Here is a 27,788-nt window from a genome sequence, read left to right as displayed (position 1 = left end):
AAGAGAAAGCAAAATAATAGATTATTACATAAAATAAAGTCCTTAGTATGTTCTGTACTTCAGTGACTACAGTAAGCATACATAACCTTTCCTAATCATCACTTGTTTTCCAACCCCCTACCTGTTTTATGGTAAAATTACCTTTTCTTTTGGAACTTGCCTTTAAAATATTCTAAGTGGCCCTGGGGGAACCAACAATACAATATTCCCTCAGTGTCTGCCCCACTATACCCTTGGCTTTAGGTCAGGAGTTTACTTCATTTAATCAAATTATCTCTGTCAGCAAATTTAATTTTTATTAAAGTTGCACCCATCTAGAAGGCATTGGTTATGAAGTATTTAATAATTCTGAAAATAGTTTCTCACATTCTCAGAGATAACCTAACTTATTTCTAAGAATTTAATTGTGTTTAAGATCTAGTATTCTTCACCTTCATTTGTTTTTCTCATTTGAATTAATCAGATATTTTTTCTGATCCCCTCATCTTCACTGTCAATAAGCAAAAGAAAATTTACTTTGACCAATTTATTTGGATGCCATTCATGCCCATTTTAGAGACATTATATATTCATTGACTTTACAAATGTCTATTGAAGCCTATTTGTAAGATTCTGGCCTAGACCCTGAAACTAGGAAAACAGTCAGTTCTGAAGCTTGCATTCTAATAGAAGAAAAATAAAATAAAATAAAGTGTAGTAAGACTGTGGAAAACAATACATCCTGAGATGGGAAAACTGAATGATAATGCTAGGGTCTGTTTTATAAAAGGAAGTCTAATAAGGCATATCAACTGCAGTGATATTTAAGAAACATGATGAACATAGATGAGTTGTCAGATATCTGGGAAAAAACTTTTGAGGCTGAGACTAGCAAGTGCCTAGGTGCTTAAAGTCAGAGTATGTTTATCTGTGCAAGTGTCAATCAACATAGTATCTTATTGTTTCAAGAGCCCATTAAATCACATGGGCTTATTGCCAACTATCAGAATTCTCTTTTCTTCGGAGTTTCCCCAATATTTTATCTTTATTGTTGTCATGGTATATTTTACTATTTGACATGTATTATAATTATGGAGACATATTTGTACTAAAATATAAATTGATGGCAATGATAGATTCATATTTATCTTGATATCTAATTCACAATTATAATGGTATTTCTGCACATGATTAAGTAACAGGGCTTATTAAAAGGCTAAATAAAATCTTAAGTATTATATATTGTTTCACTAATCTCTGATATTTTCTTTCACTAGAATATAAATCTCCCAAAAAGCAGATATGATGTTATAGATTGGATATGAGGTGTCCCATAAAGCTCATGTTAATGTAGGAGTATTCAGAACCAAAATGCTGTAATAAAATGAGAGCTGTAACCTAATCAATCCATACTAGTTTGAAAGGTCTGACTGGAAAGTCATTGTAGACAGGTGGTTAAGGGAGGTTGGTCACTGGGGGTGTGTCCTGGAAGGATTGCACAATTCCTGTGGCCCCTTTCTCTCTCTCTACTCCCTACTTCCTGACCTGTCATGAGCTGAGAAATTTTCCTTTGTGGACCATTTCCACTTGATGTGCTGCCTCATCTTCAGTCCAGAGCAATGTAGTAGGTTATCTAGGGACTGTGACCTCTGAAATTGTGAGCCTCAAATAAATTTTCTTTCCTCTATTTTTTTTTGTGTGTGTGTATGGGATGGTGTATTTTGGCCATAGCAATAGAAAACTATCTAAAATACTTGGTATGTTTTTGCTTCATATCTCCATTTTCTAGAGCAGTACATTGCCCAAAGTCAGCACTTAATAATAGTATGTCAAATTAATTAATAAATATCCTACTTGTACTGATGGTAAAATTGAATCTATAAAATATTGTGTCTCCTTTTGGTTACAAAAGTATAGTTAGTGAGACATAGTCAAAGTATACCATATTCATACTGTGATGTCTTTTCATTAAAACTTATTTATTCACCATTTTAATAAGAATTTGTTCAGCAAAATCAGATGCTTATTCCTATCCACCAAATACTGTATAAGAAGACATGATGCTTTTGTCAATTGAAAAAACTGTGAAAAATGTCATGGCATATTAATATATTAAGATACACATACTTTGTTTTACTTGAAATATAAATAAATATCTGTTATTCTTAATGTATCAGAGAACAAATTCTAAAAAGTTGAACTTGAGTAAACAATGAAAGAATTAATTTCCAGTTTATAGACCTAACTTGAATAATTCCTAAAATGAGATGCATTTTATTTAATATTGAGGCTAAAAGAAAGAATATGGATTTAGAAAGGCAAAGATAAAAACCATCATGGGAAAGGTGCACAAGTCAGAACGAACAAATTAAGGTTGGAAAATAATATTTGTAACTGAAAAATGAAGGTATGGAAATTGAGAAATGAAAGTACTACAGCAAGCTGACTGATGAAATTTATTTATACTATCTATGTATGTGGAAATATTGATCGTTGGTAATGTGAAGAATTCTAGAAGGCATTCATTAGGAATATGAAAATATTACTAAAATACAGTTTGTAAGTCTTCAAAAGATTGAAATTTGAGAAATAAAAGGTATGCTTTGCTTGATGGTAGAAAGAAATCCATGTTTAATAAATAGCAACCAGGGCCAGACTCATTATGAATTTAATTGATAGCTAAATTGGGTTTACTGTACTTAAAAATGATATGCAAAATTGAGCACTTGTACTGTGCACTACTAGAGAGTTTAATTATGAAATAGAACAGAAATACAACATGAAACACTATGTATTTTATAGCTGTACAAAACCTGATCTTCAATTGTGATTTCTTCAGCATAATTAAAACCACTGAGTAATAAATGATTAAGCTACAGTTTCTACAGTTTGCATATGCTAATAGTTTCATTATATAGGAAAAAAGGGAGATGATTTGAAGAACGGATTTCTGTGATTTGCTATATTTTCAGTTTAGTTGTAATCGTTTATTGAGATCTGTAAGAGATGACGAAGATAAAAAAGATACAGACTGTGACCTCAAAAACTAAACTGCACAAAAATTTCCATGGTCTCATTCTTAGATGTAATTGTAATCTTTAAACTTAACAGTTGACAATTGCCAAACCTTTTTTTTTTTTTCAAAACTCCCTCTTTGACTTCAGGATGTTATGTTCTATGTTATTATTATTTATTTTGTGACTCTGAGAGTTTTTATCTCCCAGCTATTGTAGGTCTTTTTGTAGTCTCCCACTACTGGAAATGGTCCTGGATTCACTTCTCTCCACATTCCATGTTTAAAATCTCCCTAAGATTATAACTCCAGCTTGTTCTTCTCTGTTCTGATCTCCAGACCAATATAACTTATTCTTGTTCCTTGCTTGATTTTTACTGTTCATGTCTCAAATGTATCTCAAGATTAAAATGTATTAAACTAAACTTTTCTGGTTCAAATCTTTTCTATTTCAACATTCCTTCTCTCCATGAATGATCCATTTGTACCTTTTATGTCCTGTTCCTTGAAAACTCTTCATCATTCATTTATCGCACCCATGCATAAGAAATTTCTCATTTCTTTTTTTTTCTTTTTCAAAACTAGTTTTATCTTTTATTATTTTTCTTACAATGAAAAGAAAAATTAATCACATAATTCTTCTTATACATTATTTATTTACATATCCATTCTAATAATGTTGAAACTAACTATAATAAAGAAAGAATTCTCCAATGTGTCACTAAATAAATAATGAATATTTTGTGCTGAATTAATTGAAAAAAAGGCAGAATAAAAATGTGGTATATCCAACAATAGACCTTGACTCAAAAATAAAAAGAAATGAGCTCAGCAACATACACTAATTTATTAATGGTATTTTATCTAATACCATGAGTGCAATTTTGAACAAAAGTAGCCAGGTATATGAGACTACATTGTTTATTTGTGGCATATTTGACATAGGAATGGACTATTTTTATCATATCTGCTCGAAGCAATGAAATTTCTCATTTCTGTTAATCCCATTTTCAAATATTTTTCAAATCCAGCACATAGCTACCATTCTCTCTGACCACTCATTCAGACCATAAGATTTTTTCCTTTTTTTCTTTTTTTTTTTTTTACCAGCACCACAATGTCTTTCTTGTAGCCCCTCACCCCTGGGTTCTTGGACATGGAATCTTCTTTGAAAATGCAGATCTGATTCTATCATAAAACACTAGAACAATCTCTCCCTCCCAAACTATTTGTTTTCCATCATTCTTAGGACAAAGTTGAAAATCTTTAAAATATCTCAAAATGCCCTGAAGCATGGTCTTCTCTCTACAGTTTTATTTCCATATCTTCCATTTCCCCACCTCCCACTTACTAGCCAAATTCTCCAGATTCTTCTAATTCTGCAAAAGTATAAAATAACACTTAATCTTATTTTTTACCACATTATTTTATATATGCTTATACTGCTTTTTTAAAAAAATCAATCTATTTCCCTGCTTCATAGACTTCTGCTGTGTTGACTTCATTTATTCCTGATGTGTGGGCCTGAAAATTATTCCCCCCAAGTGGCCCTCTCTAACCCTGTGGATAAGTTATGTGCCTCACAGAATCTTGTCCTATCTCACACTCCATATGATTAAAGTAATTGCATTTTCTGTGTAATAATTTTATTTATATATTTATATGTTTCTCCTACAGGTCAGTAAATTCTATGAGGGATTTTCAAGGAGTATGTCTGTTGGATCTACAACCAACAGGTATTTCCAGTGCCTGGTATAAATAGTGTGGTAATAGTTCCTAAACCTAGAGCAAATGTTTTAATAGTTTTATTGTTATCTATTAGTTTTTAATAGTTTTATTGTTTCTAGAAAAAACATTCAATAAATCCTGGCTTAAATGAAATGAGCAATAATGAATATGAATACCATATAGCACACATCTCACACTGCCATTTCCACTTTGCCTCTTTGTGTTGACAGAAGTATGTCTCTCCACAATTTTTAAAACAAATCTAAAACAGAAATCTTGTTTGTTTCCTCATTCATGTTAAAATAATAGATTTTAACTTGTTAAAAATAATCCAATTTCTTTTTAAAGAATAATTAAAACTAACAACACTAAGCCCTCATAAAATGTATTCATATTTAATATAATTATGGTTTTCTAAAGATTTTTGTGAGTAGAATCAGTGGAGATATATTTAAACACATATATATGCATACAGATATATTTAAAATTAGTAAGTCATATCTGGTTGTGCATGATATGACATTCTGAAAATAAGTATTTTACAGAATCAAGATCAAAATCTTCTGAGGTGCAGGTTAATATTTTAGAATTTGAATGAATGATGAACTTATAAACAGATATGGAACTCCATAATTTTACACCTATTTTTAATACCTTGAAAAATTCATTTTATGTGTTCATTTATATTATTCACAATAACTAGAACATGGGAAATGATCACCACAATTTTGTAATCACAGACTACGATTTACTTCTTTACTGTTGCCACAGCTAAGTCCCTAATCAAAGACGCATGGTCTTGTCTTTGCATTCTCATTTTTCATTTTCCCTTTGCTACCTATTAATGTAGATGTGCTCTACAATCATTTTTTTTCCACTTCTAAAATCACCCTGACTGTAGAAAAGCCCAAAATCACTGTTCAGGATAGTGCTAATCACATTCAAATCCTTCATTTTAAAATTCAGAGCATTGTTTTGGTCTCCTTTAAATATATGCAATTCCTCACATTTCCAAAGCTTCAAAATGCATTTTTTCAGAGCAGTGATTTAAATATTTCCCTGAGCCTGATAATTCAGTGTCAAGCAGATCCAAGTCTTGTAACTGAATCTAGCATAATACCACATTCTACTTTTAGCTAGAGAATGAAAATAGTGTGTTTCCCTAATGTTTAATTTAACCATTTATGAGGGAGGAAACTCCTTTGGAGATAACTTTAGCTTTCACATATGTTATCTCTCAAAGATAGAGTCTCCAAGGTGTAACAGCTGTGGAGCCATCTGTAAGCTGAATCAAGTTCCAATAACAAATGCATGCCTTCAATACAGAAATTAAGCCCAAAAGCTAGGATTAGGTCGGAACTCACAAAAAGAATACTGCTAACTTCATAGAAAATAAGTTGATCTTTATTAAATAGTCTGAAAATTGTTTCATGAGAATGATTTTTTTTTTTTCCGGTACCAGGGATTGAACCCAGGGGCACTTTATCACTGACACACATCCACAGCTCTTTTAATTTTAATTAGAGACAGGGTCTCACTGAGTTTCGTAGGACCTCATTATATTGCTGAGGCTGGCTTTGAACTCAGGATCCTTCTTCCTCAACCTCTGGAGTTGCTGGGATTACAGGTGTGCCCAGAATGCTTTTTTGAGCCACAGATATTTTATTAGGACAGTAGCAAAATTAACTAGCTATGAGAAGGTTCTTCCATTTATTCATTTATTCACTCATTCGGAAAATATGTAGTCATGCCTGGCATTGTGAGGGTGCCACGACTCCAATAACAAACAAGACTGAAATTGTTCCTGCTTTTTCAGAATAGGGGTGTACGTTTCCTTTTAATCCCCTGTTCTTAAATATGGGAAGAGCCTATGTGTCTGAAGAGATATCACTCTTATGACCATTTGTGTTACACAGCAAAGGGTATGGCAAATGTAATTATAGTCCCTAATCAGTTCCTTTTGAATTAATTAAAAAAAAAACTACCCTTGGTGGTCCAAGTCTAATCACATTATCTCGTATAAGGGACAAAATAAAGAGCCAATGCTCTCCTAATGAATTTAAGGAAGCAAACCAACAAAGTGAGGAGAATGTCATGTGGCAGATAACGTCAGGTAGTTTTATGGTCTAAGAGCCTTAGTTCCAGCTACAAGCAACTGAATTTTGACAACCATCAGTAATCTTGGAAGGTACCACTGCAAACCTGGATAACTAATTCAGCCTGTTGAGACTCTGAGGAGATGATTCAGCTAATATGTGCCCAGATTCCTGACCTAGAGAAACTATGATTTTCTGTTCTGTTTTAAACTGCTAAATTTCTAGTAGTTTGTTACACAGTGAAAGAAAACAAATAAGGGAGGAGATAAGCCTTGCACTTTCTCTCCTTAATTATTAACAAATACATACTTTGTTAGTATATATTATTTATGAAGTAACATTATAAATATTAATATCAATGATTTAAATTTTGATACAGAACAGATTAGTCCATAAAAGTAGTGTAATAATGTTTGAAAGAATTGTGATCTGACATTTCTCTTCCTCTTCCATTTGTTTATGAAAACAACCTTAACCTGTAGAATGAGCACAAACTCTGAGAAAGCACAATTTGTAGTACAATTAAAAAGAAAAAAATCCATGGAAAAGATAAGATTTTTTAATAACATAATTTCAGGGTATTTAGCATCTATAAAGTAAGACTTCTTTTGAGAGACCAAGTAATTTCCTATTCACCAATAATTAAATAATTATTTAAGATAAAAGTTTAGTAGCCATAGTTAAGTAACTTGATCTTAATATTGGAAAATACATAAAAGTTGTGGGTTAAAATAATTTAAAAATTAAAAAAAATCTAATTACTGCCACATTGCTCTGTTCATCACTAACACAACATTCATTTCTCTGCTTTGGGCAATACAATCTAATGTTTCACATCTTTATTTGAAATATCTTTATCTTTTTCTAATCTTTTTATTTCTAGTCTTTTAATGTTTACTTTTACATGTCTTTACCCATTTTATTTTTCTGAATTTTAAGATTGTGAACAAGTCCCTTTGGGAATTCAGTGAAAACTCTTTGGGTCAATCATAATACATAATAAAACAATGATAATGACATAATATAAGTTAGCAAGAAATGCAGATTTGAAGAGAAAACAAATTTGTTTAATTTTAAATTATAATTTAATAGAAGTTCTCATCAGTTCAGAGGAGTTTAATTTTATAATTGATATTATATTTTGGCAAAAGATTAACAATAGAATCACAGTTATGATCTTTTATAGAAACTTTGATAAGGTGAGATGATCAATAGTTCAGGTCAAAAGTTTTTAAACTTGAATTATATTTCTGCCATTATTTTACTCTATGATCTTGAGAAAGTGCACTTGAGTTCTCTAGAAAATATTATAATTTCTGGTCTGGAGTTTTGGCTCAGTGGTAGAGTTCTATTCTCAGCACCACATAAAAATAAATAAATAAAATAAAGATTGGATCCAACTACTTATAAAAAATAAATATTACAAAAAGAAAATATTAGAATTTCTGATTATGTCAAATTTTGGAAAAATATAACAGTAATTTCGATGTACTATTGGTCAGAACACAATCATGTATATACTCATGTATATACTCAAAACAGCTTAGAAATAATTAATAAAATAAAGAATGCATTTGTGTTTTTATACACACACACACACACACACACACATAAATAACTGCATACCTACAACAAAAGGATCCTTTATTCTTGCAAATAATTCTGATGACACTGCTCTAAGACTAAGAACCATTATTAACTCAATCTTCTATACCTATTCTATAAGTATTTAATAATGGCAAAATAAAATTAGTAGATAGGGTTATATTTTTAAATCTCTATGAGTTTTTTTCAAGATAATATTTATTTTTTCAAATTTAAAATTAAAATTTACATGTTCTTAAGTCTATAAAACTCAAAATTGGCCATAAAACATTAATTTATTGGTTCTTTTTAGTTTTACATGACAGTAGAATTCATTTTGACATAATTGTATAAGCATGGAATATATCTTGTTCTAATTCAGACCCCAGTATCTCTTCTTTTCCTTTTTTTTCTCTCCCCCCCTGCAAATTAAAACTAAACTGAGATTTCATCTCACTCTAATCATAATGGAAATTATCAAGAATACAAGTAACAATAAATGTTGGCAAGGATGTTGGGAAAACAGTATACTCATATGTTGTTTGTGGGACTACAAACTGGTGCAACCACTTTGGAAAGCAGTATGGAGATTCCTCAAACAACTAGAAATTAAACCACCATTTGACCCAGTTATCTTATTCCTAGGAATATATACAAAGGGTTTAAAAACCAGCATACTATAGTGATGCAGCCACACCAATGTTTAGGGCACAATTCACAATAGCTAAGCTTTGGAGCCAATCTAGGTGCCATTCAACAGATGAATAAATGAAGAAAATGTGGTATATATACACAATAGAATATAACTCAGCCATAAAGAAGAATGACTTTCTGATATTTGCTGGTAAATCTAGAGACTATCATTCTAAATGAAATAAGCCAATCTCAAAAAAACAAAAAACAAAGGTCAAATGTTTTCTCTGATATGTGGAAGTTAACCCACAATAAGGGGAGGGGAACAGAAGTTCAATGGAGTAGACACAGGAGAATGAAGGGAAGGGTGGAGGGTAGGAAACTGAAAGTGGAATAAATCTAACATAACTTTCCTATGTCCATAAATGAATATACCACAGTGAATCTTACCATCATGTACATCCACAAGAAATTAAGTTAAAATAACTATAGATAATATTTCTTAATCTATATTTTCATCTGATTAGAAAACTTGTCTTTATTAATTCCCTTTTTAGTTTGAGACATTTCCTTTTTGTTGAATCTCACCTATTAAGTGAAAATTCAACAGACACAATAATGTACCAAGATTCACAATAATTATGGTAATAATTAAAGATACACAATTGTTCTGGAGGAGGAAACACTGCTAAGCAACAGTGGCAACAATGATAAATGTTTTCTAATATTTAAAGGTCCTTCATTTGCCACATAAATTTTTAAAAAAACATATTTTGTCTTGGCAACAAATGGCACAATATGAATCACTAGATGAAATTTGTAAGAATTTCATACTAACATAATACTGTTGTCTATTTAGAGTTGTCCAAACAGTGAAAGACCTGCCATTGAAGATAGTGAGTTCATAGTTATTACATTGTTCACAAGTACCAAGAACGCAATAGAGGTTAATCATATTTCAGTATGCTAAAACAGGTTTTCACTAAGTGTGTTCTTTCGACCTCTACCTTCTTATTTGGAATCTCTAATAACAAATGTCTCTCATGCTTCTCTTCAAGATAGTTAATGTCCATAAATACTGGATTCGGTGGTTTCCAAGGTTTCTATTAAGCCTATGATGCTATCAGAAGTAAGAAAATAATGTATCCATTGCATGACTCAGTTCATTGTGATCATATTCTAAAATAGATATCAGTTTCAATATAAGAAAATCTTTATTCCAAATAAAGTTAAGTTTGGCACACAAATGTAATTTAGACACATTTCTTCCAGTTTTTCTGGTTTATTCTTTTTCATTTTGATTTGTATTTTCATTTTTTAAAATTTTGATCCTGTATTTCATTTAAAAAGTTCCATGTAGAACAAATTTTATATACATAGGTGAATAGTTACTTAATTTTTTAAGAGGAAAATTGCCTTCAGAACTGAATAATTATAAACATAGCAGTTTGACACTAATGATTCTGAATAGTGTATCTGTGTATAACTAATATAAAACCTGTCTTGAGAATATCATAAAAGTTTTGGTCACTGAAATTTATGAAAGCAAAGCAGAGACCATCAAAATTGCAATTAGAAGTCTGATATTTATAGTCAGAATACCTAACTTTACATTGTAACATTGTCACCTGCTAACTGTGTCCTTTGAAAATAATTTTTATAAATCTTTGCAATTCACTTAAATTCAATAAATATTTATTGAACTACTATAAGTCTTAAGCCCACAGAACATATTTCAGGGAGCTCACAATCTTTCAGTCCTCAGTCTATGTAAATAAATATTTGTATTCAGAGAAATAGAAAAATGAATACAATGAATGACAGAAGTAGACATTGTGCAGTTTTTGAAGAATGCAGAGATTAATGGTACAGGAAGGATATAGACAAATACATGCTGAATACAACAGTAGCTGCTCAGAGTTTTTATTTAAGGATGAAGAGTGATAAGATATGTTGAAATATTTTGTATGCTCTATGCTTTTCTCAGTTGATGGAGGAATTTTTGAATGTGCAATACTTGTCATGCCCTTCTTTTCTATTCCATTGCTGCAATACCAGTTAAACTCTAACCACTTCCCGTGTGAATGGAGGAAATAATAATTTATCTATCTTGTGCTCTAGTGATTGGGGCATTTTCCTCAGAAAGCTAAAGTTAAGGTAAATATGTATTTCCTTACATTTGAGCAAATAAATTAGTTTGGGGACTAGCTCTGAAAAGAAGAATGGGGAAAAATATGATAAATCATCTCTAAAATTTTGCTGAAGGCTAAGCAAGATGGAAATCAAAGAAAGAAAATAATTCTAACAATTACTGGTAAAGTAACAAATAAGGAATGAAAGTTATTACTGATGTGGGGAAGAGACACTCTTCAAGGGGTAAGATAGCAGAAAATATTAGAATTTAGATATAATGTAAAAATTGCCCAAGTCACCAACTCTGTTAGGATTTTGTAATTCAGGAACCATTTCACAGTTTCTCCATTGTAAATAAGGAAGACAATGCCTACCTTATAGTGCAACAGCAACAATAGTTTATTGAACTAATTTCATTAAACACTGTGCCTAATATATAAGTAGAAACTTAGTAAAAACAGTTCTTCTTGATCTTTCTTTTTGTTATTGTTAACTAAATTAGTGTATAACACAAACATAGCATTTTTAATCTATGAAGCAGACAAGGAATGACAAATTCAAGTAGTTAAACTATCATCTTAGTGTAGAAAATATAAGAATACATGAAGACCTTAACATACCATCCCCTGGGCAAGCTCAGGAGGTTGAGTATTCAAGGAAAAGATTGTAGGGGAAAAGGGAATTGAGGTAGAAGTACAAGTGAACAAGAAAATTCTATATATTATATAAATCTTTTTGAAATCTATTCCAAATGAAAAATTTGGTATTATAAACTTACAAATAAATAGCTTAATTATTTTAGAAAATGTTTAATTGTGATCATGTGGGTTCTGACAATAAGTTGGGTTCTATGAGCTTTGTTTGGAAGTCCTTTATAGATGTATTCAGTAGATAACTACATAGTGGGTGATTAATGACAAGGTTTAGGCTTCTCTGTTCTCTGACTGAATACAGGTAGGCAATGTAAAGACTGTTGGAAGGTGGGTTTATGAAGTCTCCCAGCTGCTTTGCTTTTTTATAATGAGTTTTAAAAGACTCTTTTCTTCCCTGGAATTAAGGGTTGGAGAATCAGGGTTATAGGTGATCACTCATTTCATTTTCTTGATTTTTTTCTCCATCATTAAGTATTTTACATTGGGCAGCAAGCCAACAGTAAGCATCTTGAGCTTGGCAGTCGAAATAGACTGTAGATTAGAAACAAAAAGCAAAAATTGCTGGCACAGAAAAATTACTTTATTAGGCATATAAAATTAAAAATTTTAATTATCGTATAAAAGTAATTTTTCTGTCCTAGCAATTTTTGCTTTCAATAATATAATAAAATTCAAAGTGTATACTGATTATCTATACATTTAGTTTCCTAGTGTTCCAAATAGAAATATGTTGTTTAGTAAAATTAAACACAATTGCAGTATTGCTTTATGACCTATTATCATATGGGAACAACTTAATATTTCCCTGACCAACAATAGATATGCTGTATTGGTAACTTATCTTTTTACAGAATTTTTCCTCTGTACTACCAATCACAACTTGTAGTTGTGTTTTATTATGTATAAGTGTCTTTCTTTTTGACTGTTGTCTTCATAATAGTGGGATTTTTGTCTGTTGTTGTTTGCTTTATTGCTGTATCCCAGTGTCTAGCATCCTAAAACAATGGATAAATTTTCAGAACCTGTCTAGTTTTTCTCTTTACTACTGTACATTCACAATATCTGACTCTAAAAGAGGATGCCGTTTTCTGTAGGATGTTAGAGAATCAAGGTATGTTTGTATTACATTAAGTTGGCACTAACAGATCAACTCACACCCCTTATGTTACTCTTAAAAAGTGTTGCTGAAGAGTTGGAGACATTGAATATCTGTGCAGTGCTGGGAGGAATGTGCAGATGCTATGCAAAGAGTATGGAAGTTCTTCAAAAAATAAAATATAATAATATTTGGGTTTGCTAAACTCAGGATTCCTCAGCTATGAAACAAGCTCCATGAATAACAGAATTCATCAGAGACATGTCATATTGCCTTTAATTTTTGCTAAAAGACTTGATTTGTCTATGCAGTTTAGAGTGGTTTGTTTGTGCTTAGATTAATAATGTCCTTTGTCATTGACCCAGGAGTCTCGTGTTGTGGCAAAGTAGGGCAAAATCTCAAAAGCTCATCATTTTGGATCATGTCCTATTTTTTTTTTATTTTTTCAAAATTGTATGAAAATCTGGGAAATTCCTATATGGTGCAGTTTTTTATCTGATACTATTTATTCCAAAAATTAACTTTTTAAATAGCAAAATTTATTGTTAACCCTTAAGTTCACTTCATCGTAAAAAATTTACACCAACAATCTTGGGTTTGAAGAAAACAATGGTGCATTTCATATGCTTTGTTAACATTCAGCATTTCAGAAATAGATACTCAACATGAGGAAGTAGTTAAATTTTCAGAAGTTATGTATTAAGCCTAGGTCTCTAAACACATAACTTCCTATGCTGAATTTAAATCTAATTTGGTGACAGCTGTAAAAATGGCTACATTGTAGAGAAAGGCAAATAAATCAAATTTATGCTATTCTCTGAAAAGTTACAATGCTAAAGAAAGCATTGTTATGAATTTTTAACCATAATATTTCCAACACTAGTGAGGTTCCTGGGAAAATCCAATTCTTGGAATACATTTATAAGTCACCCATCATCAATAAAGCTTTTAAAATCATTCCCAAACACAAGTAGAAAAGAAAATGATGGGTAGAATTTAACATGAGAGTATTTGTCCACCAACATCTAGGGCAGACAAGGTATATTGCTCTCACCACTATGTGTACAGAAAAATTGTGATTGAATAAGTCAGATTTTCATTAAGCCTATGTGGTGTCAATACTTCCAGACCAAAAGAAAGAAAAAAATCAAATCAGTCAGCAGATGTTAACAGAAAGAAGGCTTACATTGCTGATTCTACAATGAGCATAGGAGCAGGAACAAGAGACAAACATTTGTACCATGGTAGAGTATACATCCAAAAGGGAAGATGCCCATAGATTATTTCTGCCTTTTCAATTTTACTTTTATCAAGAGGTAGAAGAGAACAAAATACAATAAAGTTGAAATAATTATTTGAATTGACTGTCAAAAAACAGTTTTAAAATGCAAGTTACCCATTTTTATTCTTGGAACAAACAGAAACAACTAGGGTTATATTTTCTTTCATTCTTTCTGAAGACACAGAAATCCTTCATGAGTATAAGGGCCAAAGCTTCAAGGTCTTTATAACCATTCACTTTGGGAACACCATATAAAACAATATACTATGAAAAGATATATGGTGAGAATACCAGCGTGTGTGTGTGTGTGTGTGTGTGTGTGTGTGCAGATACATAACATTTTAAATGAGTACATGATAATAATCCAATAACACTGAAATATTTCTGATAAAGGGAGTAATATTTTTGTACAACATTTAAAAGGAAAGATGCTGGACAAAAATGAAGAAGATTGTATGAAATGATCTTTCAAAAGTAGTAAGATATTTTGAAGAAATTTACCCATATTATTCAAACATCTGAGATCCCTTTTTCTGTTTAGGGAGTACTGAAGGTTCTTTTCAATTAAGAAAAGGGACAATAGGAACCCCAGGTATAATGTCTATTCTTTGAAGCCACATGGAAGTGTTCTGAATGTTCCCAAATATTCTGACTCTTCTGTATGTGGACTAGGTTTGTATTTCTCTGACCGTTTTGAAGTAAAAACAGTGATGTCACTTGTTTGGGCCAATGAAATATATAAAGAGCTTTCCTTGTTTCATCTCATAACCAAAAGTTTTAAAACAAGTGTGTGATTACCATGTGTTTCTTTTGTTGTTGTTTATTCTTTCCTTTGCCCTAGCAGTTAAAGGAGTATGTTCTGAGATGGGGTCTCTATGACCTTGAGTTCCCCTGGTGACTGTAGCAAGTGAAGTCTATGTGTCTGACAGTATTGATTAGATAAGACTGAGCAAAGAAATGTACCTTCATTTTATGAAGTTACTGAGATTGTAGTTATTTGTTACTTCCATGTGACTTTATCTATTCTAGCCAAGTCATAATTACTCAACTTTTATGTATTAAAAATAAAAGGTTTTTAAAATTGCTTAACATTTCTCAAGCCTTTACATCTTTTTCCCTAAACCAAAGTCACTTCATCTCAAACATCTCCTTAGAAACCCGTTGTAATATCTCTCTTGAGCTGAACTTATCCATGAAGATAGAAGGAGTTAATTTAAGTTTAATTTTTAATAGTCGTGTAACAAATTGAAGTTCTCATTAAATGATTAAAGTACTCCTCAATAATAATTGGTTCTAAAGAAATAATAGAAAATCTACTAAAGATCCCTGGATATAAATTGATTGCATTATTGTTCAAATGACCAAAACAAAACAAACAAACAAACAAAAACAATGGAAGTAACCACTGGTAACTATCCCTGCTGGCAGCTCAGTCAAAAATGTATGGAAGGAATAATTTCACCACTTGTAAGCTCATCAAAATGGTAGTACTCAAGAAAAACAACTCTACAAATCCTGTATGTGAGAGAATGAATAAATGAAGATAACAGACAGTTTTGTAAATGACAGCGGTGAGAATCACTCTTTATGTGAAAACACAAATTAATAGAAATGAGTTCAGTAAGCACAATTTAAAGTTATGAAGGTAAATACTTCCAATTGTGTCTCTCTATAAAATTTGGCAACAAATTTAAAGGTGAAAAATTGAGAAGCCATACATTGAATTATAATAACATGAGAAATAACCTTACTAAAATTTTCTTTCAAAATCATACAGAGAAAAATTCAGTAGTGTTATTTAATGTTATCATCAATAATAAGTTTCTTAAAAAGAAAGATTTATTAATGCACATTAGATGGTTACCATCAATTTAGCTAGAAGAATGGGAATGATAGTAATTGAGAATACTGTGCATTGGAAAAATCACGATCATTGGAAATTTATACAGGTTCTAGAATCTTACAAAGATGTTACTGAAATAGTTTTATTAGGTTTTAATCCCTAACCTAATGTAAACATTGGCAGAATTTCTAATTTCCTCCAACTTGTTTTATTCTCTGTGTAAAAGAAAAGCATAATACTTAATTGATGTTTTTGTAAGGATAAAATGAAGTAATTTTATATAATGTTTAGGTCTATGCTTAGGACATGCAATAAATAAATACTAACTGTGTTATTTCTGTTGAAATGGCAAGTAGAAAATTCTCTCAACTGTTCTCAACTTCTCTCCACATTTATGTGTGTGTATATGCACACATACACATGAAAAAATGGAGGACACAAACCACCATCTATTGCTGATGATTTCTTCTTTTTGATGTATACTTTCACATGAACAGCAATTGCAATACCATCTGAATAGCTTACCATCTCAAAAAAATTCAAATATACTTAATGTCTTACTCAGGCCTAGAGGACAAGTTTCAAATTCTTAAGCGCAGGCTCCAAACCTGCTTAAAAAAGGATGAAACTAATCTTCATATTGAATCTTCTTATTCACCTGCCCTCCCCTCACTTATCTCAATCAGCAAAAGTCAATTCACTTTCAGTATCTCATGTAAGAGTTCTTTTACAAAAGCTATAAACACTTACATGAATCACATTATATAAGATTAAATGTTTCCCTAACTTAAAGTTTCTTTCTATTTTTACCCACGGAAACACCTTGAATGGTTGATAAAGTGATTGGTACAAAGAGAAAAATCAAAAACTATTATTGACAAATGCTTAATTTAAATAAAGTGGAAGAAAAGGACAGTGGCTTAAGAGGAAAGTGTGTTATTAAATTAAAAATTATTACATGGTTGATTTGATTTTATTTAAAGAAAATTTTATATAGGCTTAGATTAAAGAAAAAGCAAAAATAGAAAATATTATAATCAAAATAGCTAGAAAAGGAGATTAATACAATGGTTGAGAACATGAAGCTGAAGCCAAAGTGCTTGAATTAAAATCTTAGTTTTGCCTTTTAATGGTTGTGCCACCTTGTAAATTTTTCTTAACTTCACTGTGCCTTGGTTTCACCAATAAAACATGAATCCTGATAATTTTCACTGTAGAGCATATGACAATTAAAAGGGTTATTACATGTAGAGGGTTTCAAAATATAAGGCATGAAAAGGAGGAAGGCAATAAAATGTATTCTTTAAGTTTCCATCAATATTAATCTCCCTGTAAGATACACCTTGAAGCTGATTATGGTATTCCATAATATATTCTCTGTACCATTTCTTGGGATGGAGTTTTATATTTTACTGCCATGAATATTTATGTACATCTCTCTTAAGTCATATGGTCTTTAAAATCAATAATTGCAATGTACCTCTTCCTTTTCATTTTCAATTAACAAATATTTGTTATGAGTATAAATATAAATACTTATCCCTTAATATGTAATATGTTGTTATAATTTTTACATTTTTATTATTAACCTTTTAGTCATCAATTGTGTTTTGAAAAAATATTTAGACTAACACAATGCCCAATACTACTATAGATGTATAGTACTTTGTAATGTGATTATAAACAAATAACTCTATCGACAATGACTTCATCTACTTTTTTTTGTGATAGATACTAATATTTAGCAGCAATAATCATTTTTAAAAGAATATCAAGAAATACAACATATAACAATCACAGAAATGCTGAATATTAATATAAAAATGATATTGTATTTATAAAAAGGAGTTAAAAATTAGTGCTAAGCATAACATCTTTGTCAACTATAATCATATTGAATTTTCTATTTGAAATCTGAAAATATAAAATACTTAGTTTTAAAATTAAACATCCTTTGAATGATTAAAAGGAAAGAAAATTAAGAGCATATTAATGCAGAAACATTATTCTTCTGGTTCTGTTTTTAGATGAATAATTTGCAGGTCAAATTACAAATTTACTAAAAAGAGTTTCAACTTTGTAAATATGCAAAAATTGGATCATAACTAAATTTAGACTATTGGTTGTACATTGCCAGTGACATTAGGCATGGCCTCGTGTCTTTTGATTATACTTATTCTATGAATATAATCCTCAATCATTTTTAATATCAAGACCCCATTTTTTTCAAAATTTGTTTATTGATTCTAATTTCTTATACATGACAGCAGAATGAATTTCAATTCATAGTACACATATAGAATACAACTTTTCATGTTTCTGGTTGTACACAAAGTTGAATCACACGATTCAGATTCATGTCTTCATACATGTACTTAAGACCCCATTTTCTATATCATTAAAAATATATGCTACAATTCAGCTATTAAAAATGAAATTATGGCATTTGCATGAAAACGGATGCAAGTAGAGATCATCATGTTAAATTAAAATCAAACTCAGAAGGTTAAGGGTCATATGTTTTCTTACATATGCAGAAGCTGGAGAGGAAAAGGAAAAGAAAGGTGAGGATAGATCTTCTAAAAATCAAAGGGAGATCAGTAGAGGACAGGGACAAAGGAGGGGAAGCAGGGAGGAAAGTGGGAGGTGCTGAGGGGTGATATTGGCCAAATTATATTGTTATATTGTGTCCATGTACAAATATATAACAACAAATTCTATCAATATGTATAATTATAATGTACCAATTAAAAATGTGAGTTAAAAAAATGTGCTGCAGACTTGGAGATGTCATTCCAAAAGTTTATAGTACTGAATTATTGAGAATGCAGATCATTAAATTACATTACATGATGTATTTACAATAGATAATTCTTAAATTGTTTACTTTTACTTTCTGAGACTGACTACATATTTTCCAGGTTTGTTTAGATTGTCAACAATCTAATTGTCCCAACAAGCATGTAAGGGATCAGAACTTGAATTTTTTGTATTAATCTTGCTCTTGGCTTCATATTACTTTACTATTTTTTTAAATTTGCACTTAATTTATCTTGTTTGCTATATGTATCACATTTCAGGCTGCAAATACTGCTTTTTAAAGTTATCTATAAATTTAATATAAGTATGCAATGAGTGGCCTTAATATTTTATATAAATATAAAGATTAGTAAATGAAGAGAATATTACCTTGGTAAAAAAACACAAGGAATTGGTTCATATAAAAAAATAGAAAATATTAATTATTTTTCCAAGCTCCTTTCAAGATTTCAAGTATTTAGAGTCGGTTTTATGTCTATAATACATATATAATAAAAAGAAAAAAATGTTGTGTGTCAGAATTTAAATTGGAAAAAGCATAAGGGAAGTGAATATAGAAAGGTTTTAGACTTTAAGCATATTAATCAATAGACTAAAAGTTAAGTTTTGTAATGACCTAGTTTCGGTATTCAGATTTTGTTCTCTATTATTAACTCTGGAAGTACTTTTATCACCAAATGCCTCAAGATAGTATATTCCTTAAGTAACTTCCAAAATTTGTAGGCAACCTGCAAAATTGCATAGGGGAGAACGAGTCCAAGATCAAAAATGTATAGTGTTTTTCTGAAATTACTCATATAAAATTCTTATCATGCTCTCTTAATGAAAAAAAACATGAAATTTTTCATGGGGATGTACTCTACTAAAATATATGTAGCATGGCATTACTCAATTTTTTTTTGGTGGCTATCATTGTCCTTCTTCCATTCATTCATCCTAAATTATTTTACCTCATATTTAGTAAGGTGGCTTTCCAAATAGCAACAGAATACCAGATGGTCATTGCTGTGGTTCACTGAGTTTATATCCTAGCAGGAAGTTAGATGATTGCTTTTCAGGGTTTTTATCATGCATTGAACAGTCTATTTTTATAATGGGGGATTCTGAAGATGTCAATACATTTATGGCTTAGTGTACTCCATTATTTGAAGTTAAGAACCTATGTCATAATATGAGTGCTTTGTTGAACAACACAAGCATACATATTTTTTTTCTTTCTTCATGATGTAAAATGTAGATTTATGTTAGAAAAAGTACTTAATGTTTATAAAATTTTATTTATTTGGAGAACATTATTAAATGATATATGTATACATTAAATGAAAATATATATTATATTTTTATATCTTCTTCAAACATATAAATTTCTCTAAACAGTTGGATATGGTATTTATAAAATTTGCTTTTTAAATTCTTACTTGTCAAAACAAAATAAGACTTCCAAAAGTACAAAAGCCTCCAAAGAAGCATATGGCTCCCAGTTATACTGAATTGGCATAAGATAAAGTTGCCTCAGAAAGAGTCTGACTCTTGTCTTTGATTTTGAAAATATATATTGTCAGCATTTTTGTAGTAACTGCATGGAAAAAGAAAGTGAAACTTTCTCCTGTTAACAACAAATGTCTAAATCAATGATACATTATAATAGCATAATACTAAAAACACAGATCTAATTATATCTTCATTGTCAAAACAAGTGGATGAATTTAAAATAAAAGTGATACATGAAGAAACAGAAAACTTAGAACAATAAAGTAAACAAAAATATTTGAGTTGTTATATATGCATGGTCAAAAAAAAGTAAATGACTTTCTGAATAGAGGAAGACACAACTCACAAATATAAACTGGAGAAAATAATGTATGAGTGGAATGTTAAAGCTATGGCTGATCATTGCAGCAGCAGAGCACAGAATGATTATATGGTAAAATTAGGAAGTCAAGTTTTCTCCTCTCAACAGAGGAAACCTGTGAAAGGGTACCACACATTGCTTATAAAAGTGTACCACTCTATTTTTTACACACACTTGGACAATAGCAAGAAATGAATCATTTAGATTGTTTTTCAAAATACAAGGCTCCATACTCAATGCACTGTATCATGAAGCCTAGAGCTGTTTCATTCTTACTTAGTAGTGTAGCTTGTGCATAGTTCTTAATATATTTTTAATTATTCAATATACTTCAAATTAGGGAACTTCAATAAAAGAGTAACTCAGAATTGCTCACATTTCTAAAGCATATTGGAAAACATATTTTCACAAATATGCATATTACTTTCTGATCCCAATCTAATTTAATAGGCTAATGTGGTACTTAAAATTTCCCTTGGGCTGGGGATGTGGCTCAAGCGGTAGCGCGCTCGCCTGGCATGCGTGCGGCCCGGGTTCGATCCTCAGCACCACATACCAACAAAGATGTTGTGTCCGCCGAGAACTAAAAAATAAATATTAAAAAATTCTCTCTCTCTCTCTCTCTCTCTCTTAAAAAAAAATTCTCTCTCTCTCTCTATCTCTCTCTCTCCTCTCTCAAAAAAAAAATAAATAAATAAAATAAAATTTCCCTTAATCACTACAGTTCTGAGAAAAATTAATTATACTGTGTGTAAAGTCTTGGAAACTAAATATATCATTCTCAGGTGCTATCAGTTTTCCTATAACCCATGTCTCCATATGATTTTCATAGTCAAAAATACATCTTTACAAGGCCTGGTTGTGGGTCAGTACAAATAAATAAAAGTTATAAAAATATATCTTTACATATAAATCAGCATATTTGTCCAATTTTAGTTATAACAAAAATAGAAATAGGTAATAGTCTGTATTTTCCAGCAAGTGAAGAAGACATAGAAAATGACTTGTGACACATGTAAAGTTTTCCTTATGGCCTAATATCACTGGGATTTTGCTGGCAGGGTTTGAGGTAATAATATACTCCTTTTACTAAATGATGCAGACCTAACTTGCTGGCTCATTTAAAGGTGTGCACAAAATGTTTTCTTTGTTAACATCAAGTATTACTATTCACCTTAAAAGACTAGATCTTTTTCTAGGAAGTGATGGGATTAACAAAAGCAAAATATACCCAGATTATGTTCTCAGATTAAAATGGCAAGTATGGTGGCAAAATTCAAAAGTCTGTACTGAAATATTTTGAGATAATATTTAAAATAACATGTTGAAAATTAACTTAATTAAACCATCAATGCCCTGATCCTCAAAATGAATTCTGAATGTGTGACTCATGACATTTTGATATTCAACAGTGTATCCGAGCTCTTTCTTTTTACGTAATAAAACAATTTACCACTAATGTTACTCTATGATTCAGGGAATTACAATAACATTATCTTTTTTGGAAGTAGATTTAAGGAAAAAGAGTAGTTTGCAAGGTTTTTTAATCAAATGCTTTTCTTTTTAAAGACCTGTAGATTTTAGTTACCAAATAAACAAAACTGAATTATTTTTATCTAGTACTTAAAAATATCACAATACAATATATTTATATTTTAAATTTGTAATATATTTTAATTTTTAAACACTATGAAGTATGAAATGTTTTAACTCAATAAAGTATTTTTCAGTTTTGTATTTTTAAATTATTTTTCCTTGAGATTTAGCAATGATTGAAGGTAGTATCATATTTCTGAATGAATGTTGCATTTATGCATGTGTAATCAAGATACAGAATAAATGGTGCTTTTAATTAAATGCCTTTTAAAAATGGTTTTCAGATACTGGATATAGCACAATAACAGAACATAGAAACACAATAATCATCCTTACATTAGTTAACTCACTACTTCTTTTGGAGGTTTTTGTTATAATTTGCATACAGAAATTATCTGGCTAGCCAGGTGATGTGGTGCATGCCTATAATCCCAGTAGCTCAGCAGGCTGAGGCAGGGGGATGGCAAATTCAAAGCCAGGGTTAGCAACTTGGTGAGGCCCTAGTAGAAAAACGAGTGGGGATATGGCTCAGTGGTTAAGTGCCTCTGGGTTCTATTACTAATATCAAAAGAAAAAAAAAAAAGAAAGTATCTGGCTGAAGCTTTCCTCCCTCTTCTTTCCATTTCTGAACTGTTGTCTTTTTTCACCCTGTCCAGTTCTATGTTTTGGTTTACATGTTGATCCAAAATTGTTGATCAAGTTTTCCAGCAGGAAAACAATAGTATGTTGTGACAGAGAAATCTACTGTTCTATTTTTAGAAGTCATTTTATGCACCATGGTGTAGTGGAATCTAATCTTACTTCCAAAAAACAGAAGCTTAGAAGGCCATTTTTACTCTTCACTGCTAATTGAAATTCATGTTGCTTTGTGGGAGGCAATAGTTCCCTTGTTAGCCCTTTTGCTTATCTCTACTGTCAAATACTTGGTTTAGGTCACAGAGAACCAAATGACCACATGACATGTACACATCACTAACATCCAAGCCTTCTCCTAAAAGGATATTGTCTATAAGATCAAAATAAACTTCATGGACATTTCATAGCATCATAGTCTTTCATTGAGCAATGTTATCCCCAAACCCTCATATGAATTCCTAGATGTTCATTTTTGGTTAAAAAATAAACTCAAATCTTCAGACAATATAATATCCTTCTAAAAACTTCTTTGGTTAACCCAAATTTATAAGTTCCTAAAACTACCTTAAATTTTCTGACTGAGTCCATAAATCTTAATACATTTATTCTTTCATTAAATTGTTAAAAAATTTTGTGAACTCAAGTTCAGGTTTACATAGAACACTATAATTTCTTTTACATATGATTTCATTAGTTTTCCCTTGAAAATGTTTATAAAAATGCTATTCTGAATACAGACTATCATTATGAACTTTAGAAGTTTTAATCTAGGAAGAGCATATCCATTTTACTTTTTCAAATGTCTTAATTAGTAAGCAGTGTTGGTAGCATTGTGTTGAGAAGGACTCTGAGGACACATCAAAGCTCAGTGGGAATAAATGTCATGGAAGTGTCTGAATGAAGAGGGTGCAGAAAAGTCAAGTGCTCCAGGTATTTTCATTCCAGATTTACAGCATGGGCATTAGGCTTCACTTTTTACAGAATATTGCTTAGCTCAGTAGCAGGCAGTTAGTTGCCTTTTACAAATACTAGCAGATGGTGTTGATAAAATTACTCCTGCCTATGAACAAATACAAAAATCCTTGCATCATACCCTCTAGGTTGATGTGGCATTCATTTTTTTCTTAATTAAACTATCATTGTTAGGAAGTATCAAAGAACACTAAAAGCAAAGGTTTCATCAAGGAGAGAGTCTATGTAAACTCCAGGGGAAGCAATAAGTAGATCATTACAGAGTTATCAGCCCCCTGCAAAGTTATAAATTAAAGAATCAGTATGCTATCAAGTGGCAAAGAGCAGAAAAGGGAAGCATGGACTGAGTAGTCTCCTATATTTTCCTTTAACTGAATGATGATGATACATACTGCAAATACTCTAGTCCTCCATTATTTAAGTTTTAATAAAAAAATGGTTAGTGAGAGATAAATTGCATCTTAGAAAATTAGATGATGTGCTCTATGAAGTATGACTTAGAATTTACCCTTAGTCAGTGAATATTAGTAACACATGAGAACTACTTTTGATACTGAAAAGAAAAAAAATTGTACTTTCTACATGAATTATTGCCTCATTCAAATGTTCTTGCTCTATATAGTTTGTATTTTTAGCAATCCTCTGTGAAATCTTCTCTTAAAGTGTTATCCCTAGTTGAACTTCCATGCACTGAACTGGGAGATATTAATACCTTCCTTATCAAGGTGCCTCCTTCATGGTGTCAAGATCCTGACACTAAAGCAATGATCACACATTATTGTAATTACTTGATTACATTACAGTCTGCTCCACTGGACAATGGGTTCTTAAAGGCAAAAATTGTTTCTTAATCAATCTTCTGATCCTCAGCACTTGAAATACTGCTTTTCACAGGGCAGGCCTTTAATGAATACACTTGAATGAGTAAATGCATTCATTAGTATTATTGCTGAGAAGAAGAAAAGGTGAGCTTGGCAGACTGGAATTAAACAGGCAGACTTTCCAAACACAGAGGGTGCCACTTTTTTGATAGATGAAAAACCACAGAGGTTAGAGTGAAAGTCAAAGGAAATAAGCCTGTAGGGACTTTAGAATGAGTAGTAGGGCAAATAGGATACACACTCTGGCAATAGAGTTTAACCCTGAAATAAATGGCAACTGCAACAAAATAGTTTTAAGTGTTGGCTCTAGGGTTAGATTTGGACAGAAAAATAGTTGAAATCACCCATTTCAAATTAGTTTTGATGGCTGTATATCCTCATTGGTAGGAGGATATGGAAATAGGTACTAAGGAAAAGTGGGAGATAGAGCTAGCATAAATAATAATTTATTTATTATTATTAAATAAATGAATATTTATTTATAAATAAATAATAATTTAGCATGTATCTAATTTGCTAGTATACCTTGAACTCTAACAGAATTGTGGTTTAGTTATTTCTTCCTCTCTCTCTTCATTTCACTATAACTAAAAAAGTAGTTTCCAAGATAATGCAAATTTTTCTTTAATACTCTAGTCAGTAAGTTTAGAGTAAGGTCTTTCTGACAATGAGCGTGATCATTTAAATTAAGATGGAGAAGGAGTTCCATAACATAGAATGCTTCTTGCTTTTAAGTATCTTATGACGTTTTAAAATATTTGGTTTTAAATATTTTAACAAGATTTTTGAATTGGGATGATTTATTTTTTAAAGCCTATATTTATTTTGGCTGATTCACATATAGAACTCTATTTCCTCTAATTATAATAAACTACACTTAAGAGTCACAAATTATTTTTTTGTGAAGTGTCGAATTTAACATTGCTCAGGCTCTGGAATTAGAGAGAATGGTTTAAACATAGCCTCCCTACCACATTCCATTTACTCTTCATTCTTATATTGCTGCACATCTTGTGAGCAGAAATTCTAGCTATCATTTTGCTCTTCATATCAGACCGTTTTCAATGATGATTATGTAGAAAATAGCCTCCAACAATACAAATAAAATTTGTACCACAGCAAGAAAAATTTTCTTATAAACTTGTAAGATGGAAATAGTTTTCTCTAGAAAAAGAGTTGGTGTGCTTGCTTTCTGTTATAAGATTCAGGTTCTTTACTTAGGGTTTACGTCCTATGATGTGTGTTTATGTATGCTGGTATCTCATATTCTTCACAACATTCTATTGGAATTAGGGATTGAGGATCTTGTGTAAATCTCTTTACATTGACTCTTAGTACTCCTGTAAATAAAAACCATCCTTATTTCCTGACCTAAGAGTCTTGTGTCTTTTATCACCATTCACAAAACTATGGCAGAGAAACTTGTTAACTTTCAGATAAACTCTGAGATTCTCATAGTTCTTAATATTTACTAGCTGAGTAATCTTGAGCAGTTATTTTTAAATATTTGGATTTCAATTTACTATTGTGAAATTGAAAGGGAATAATGCTTCTAAATTTCTTACCACATATTGAGTATTCAAATAAATAATAGCTAATAGTAGAAATCATAGCAATTATACCTCCAGTAGCAGCAGCAGCAACAGCAATAATAATAGCAGGAAGATTAGAAGCAAAGCCACAGAGGGACCCAACATTGAAAGACCACTTATGACAAATGGAACAGTATGGGATTCTTTTTTTTTCATTGACAGAGTGAGATATATGAGACTCAAATTGTTGATTTAATTTGCCCGAGATAATTCACATGCTAACTGACAATGCTGGAATAGATGTTAACTGTGTTTGATTTCCTTGGGTTACTACTGCCATGAATTTGCAGTCACATGGATTTGCAGTAATTTAGATGTGTAATTGGACATTCCCACATTCACGTAGAGGTATTATGGAAATCTATGTTGAAATATAAATGAGAACAATTAGGAAAGAAAGCACAGAGAGAAAACATTGGTGATCTCCAACATTTCTGTGGGCAAGATTTTTCTGTCTTAGCTAATGTTGAACATATTCTATTTTTCCAGGCTATGTATTTTGAATCTTTGTCCAAAATATCTTCTTATTATAATTTTTATACTTTAACACAATACAAATACTCTTTATAGTATAATAGTAATCTACACAATACTATTAATGTCACAAATTCTTAAACTGTTTTCTACCAGAAATATTTAAAAGTTTTAGAGATGTAGTCAATGTTTCTCAATGAAAGTAAAATAATTTCTTTGACAGCCCAATTACATTTCTAAACATAAACTCTATATGATTTTCTATGTAAATATAAATATATATACATATATACATTATATATATTTATGAGTAAACATAAAATATAGCGTAGTATTTTAATATCTTATTTCAAAGTAATGTTGTCTTCTAAATTATTTAGTATTTTTCTATATTTGTCAAACAATATATGATATATATGACTTATACTTTATAGAAGCAAGCAAGAAACATGTTTCAAATATATGTCAAACAAATGTATACTCAGAGTAAAAATATATAATTTTTACCTCTACATATGGGAACAGGAAAATCCCATGAGGCTGTATTAACTGAATTGGCTATACAGGTGAGTTGAGGGTGGCCATCGAGGATATATCCAGTTACACAGCTGTAGCGGATCTTGTCACCAACATCAAACCTTGTACCATATAATACACCTTTAGGTGGAACTCCAGGGTTTCCACAAGAGCTACTCTGCAATTCTGTAGAAAATAAGGAGAGGAGAATGTAGGGTTATTTTAATACATATTTTGGTGTACTTAGATTTATAAAATACAGATATAAATACAGATATCCTTTTTACTTTAGAGAAGAGTCACGAAAATGTCTTCTATAATTGCATAAATATTATATGTAATTATTTGTGCTACCAAATTTTGTATATTTTAGATTATTTTGTCTTCATAATAATCTTTGAAGTCCATA

General features: G+C 30.8%; 1 protein-coding gene across 3 annotated transcripts in view; it reads right to left on the bottom strand.

Annotated features, from left to right (window-relative positions):
• Positions 1–27,788, bottom strand: part of Csmd3 (CUB and Sushi multiple domains 3) — a 1,110,517-nt gene that overhangs the window by 842,987 nt on the left and 239,742 nt on the right. For all 3 annotated transcript variants that reach the window (XM_026384530.2, XM_026384531.2, XM_026384532.2), the window contains exon 4: positions 27,371–27,565. In XM_026384530.2, coding sequence (XP_026240315.2) covers positions 27,371–27,565 — 195 coding nt within the window. The remainder of the gene's footprint in view (positions 1–27,370; positions 27,566–27,788) is intronic.

This window comes from Urocitellus parryii, chromosome 7 (genome assembly GCF_045843805.1).
Source record: "Urocitellus parryii isolate mUroPar1 chromosome 7, mUroPar1.hap1, whole genome shotgun sequence".
Classification (NCBI taxonomy): domain Eukaryota; kingdom Metazoa; phylum Chordata; class Mammalia; order Rodentia; family Sciuridae; genus Urocitellus; species Urocitellus parryii.
The sequence above is the reverse complement of the archived record's forward strand: the minus strand, read 5'-3'. Positions and strand labels throughout refer to the sequence as shown.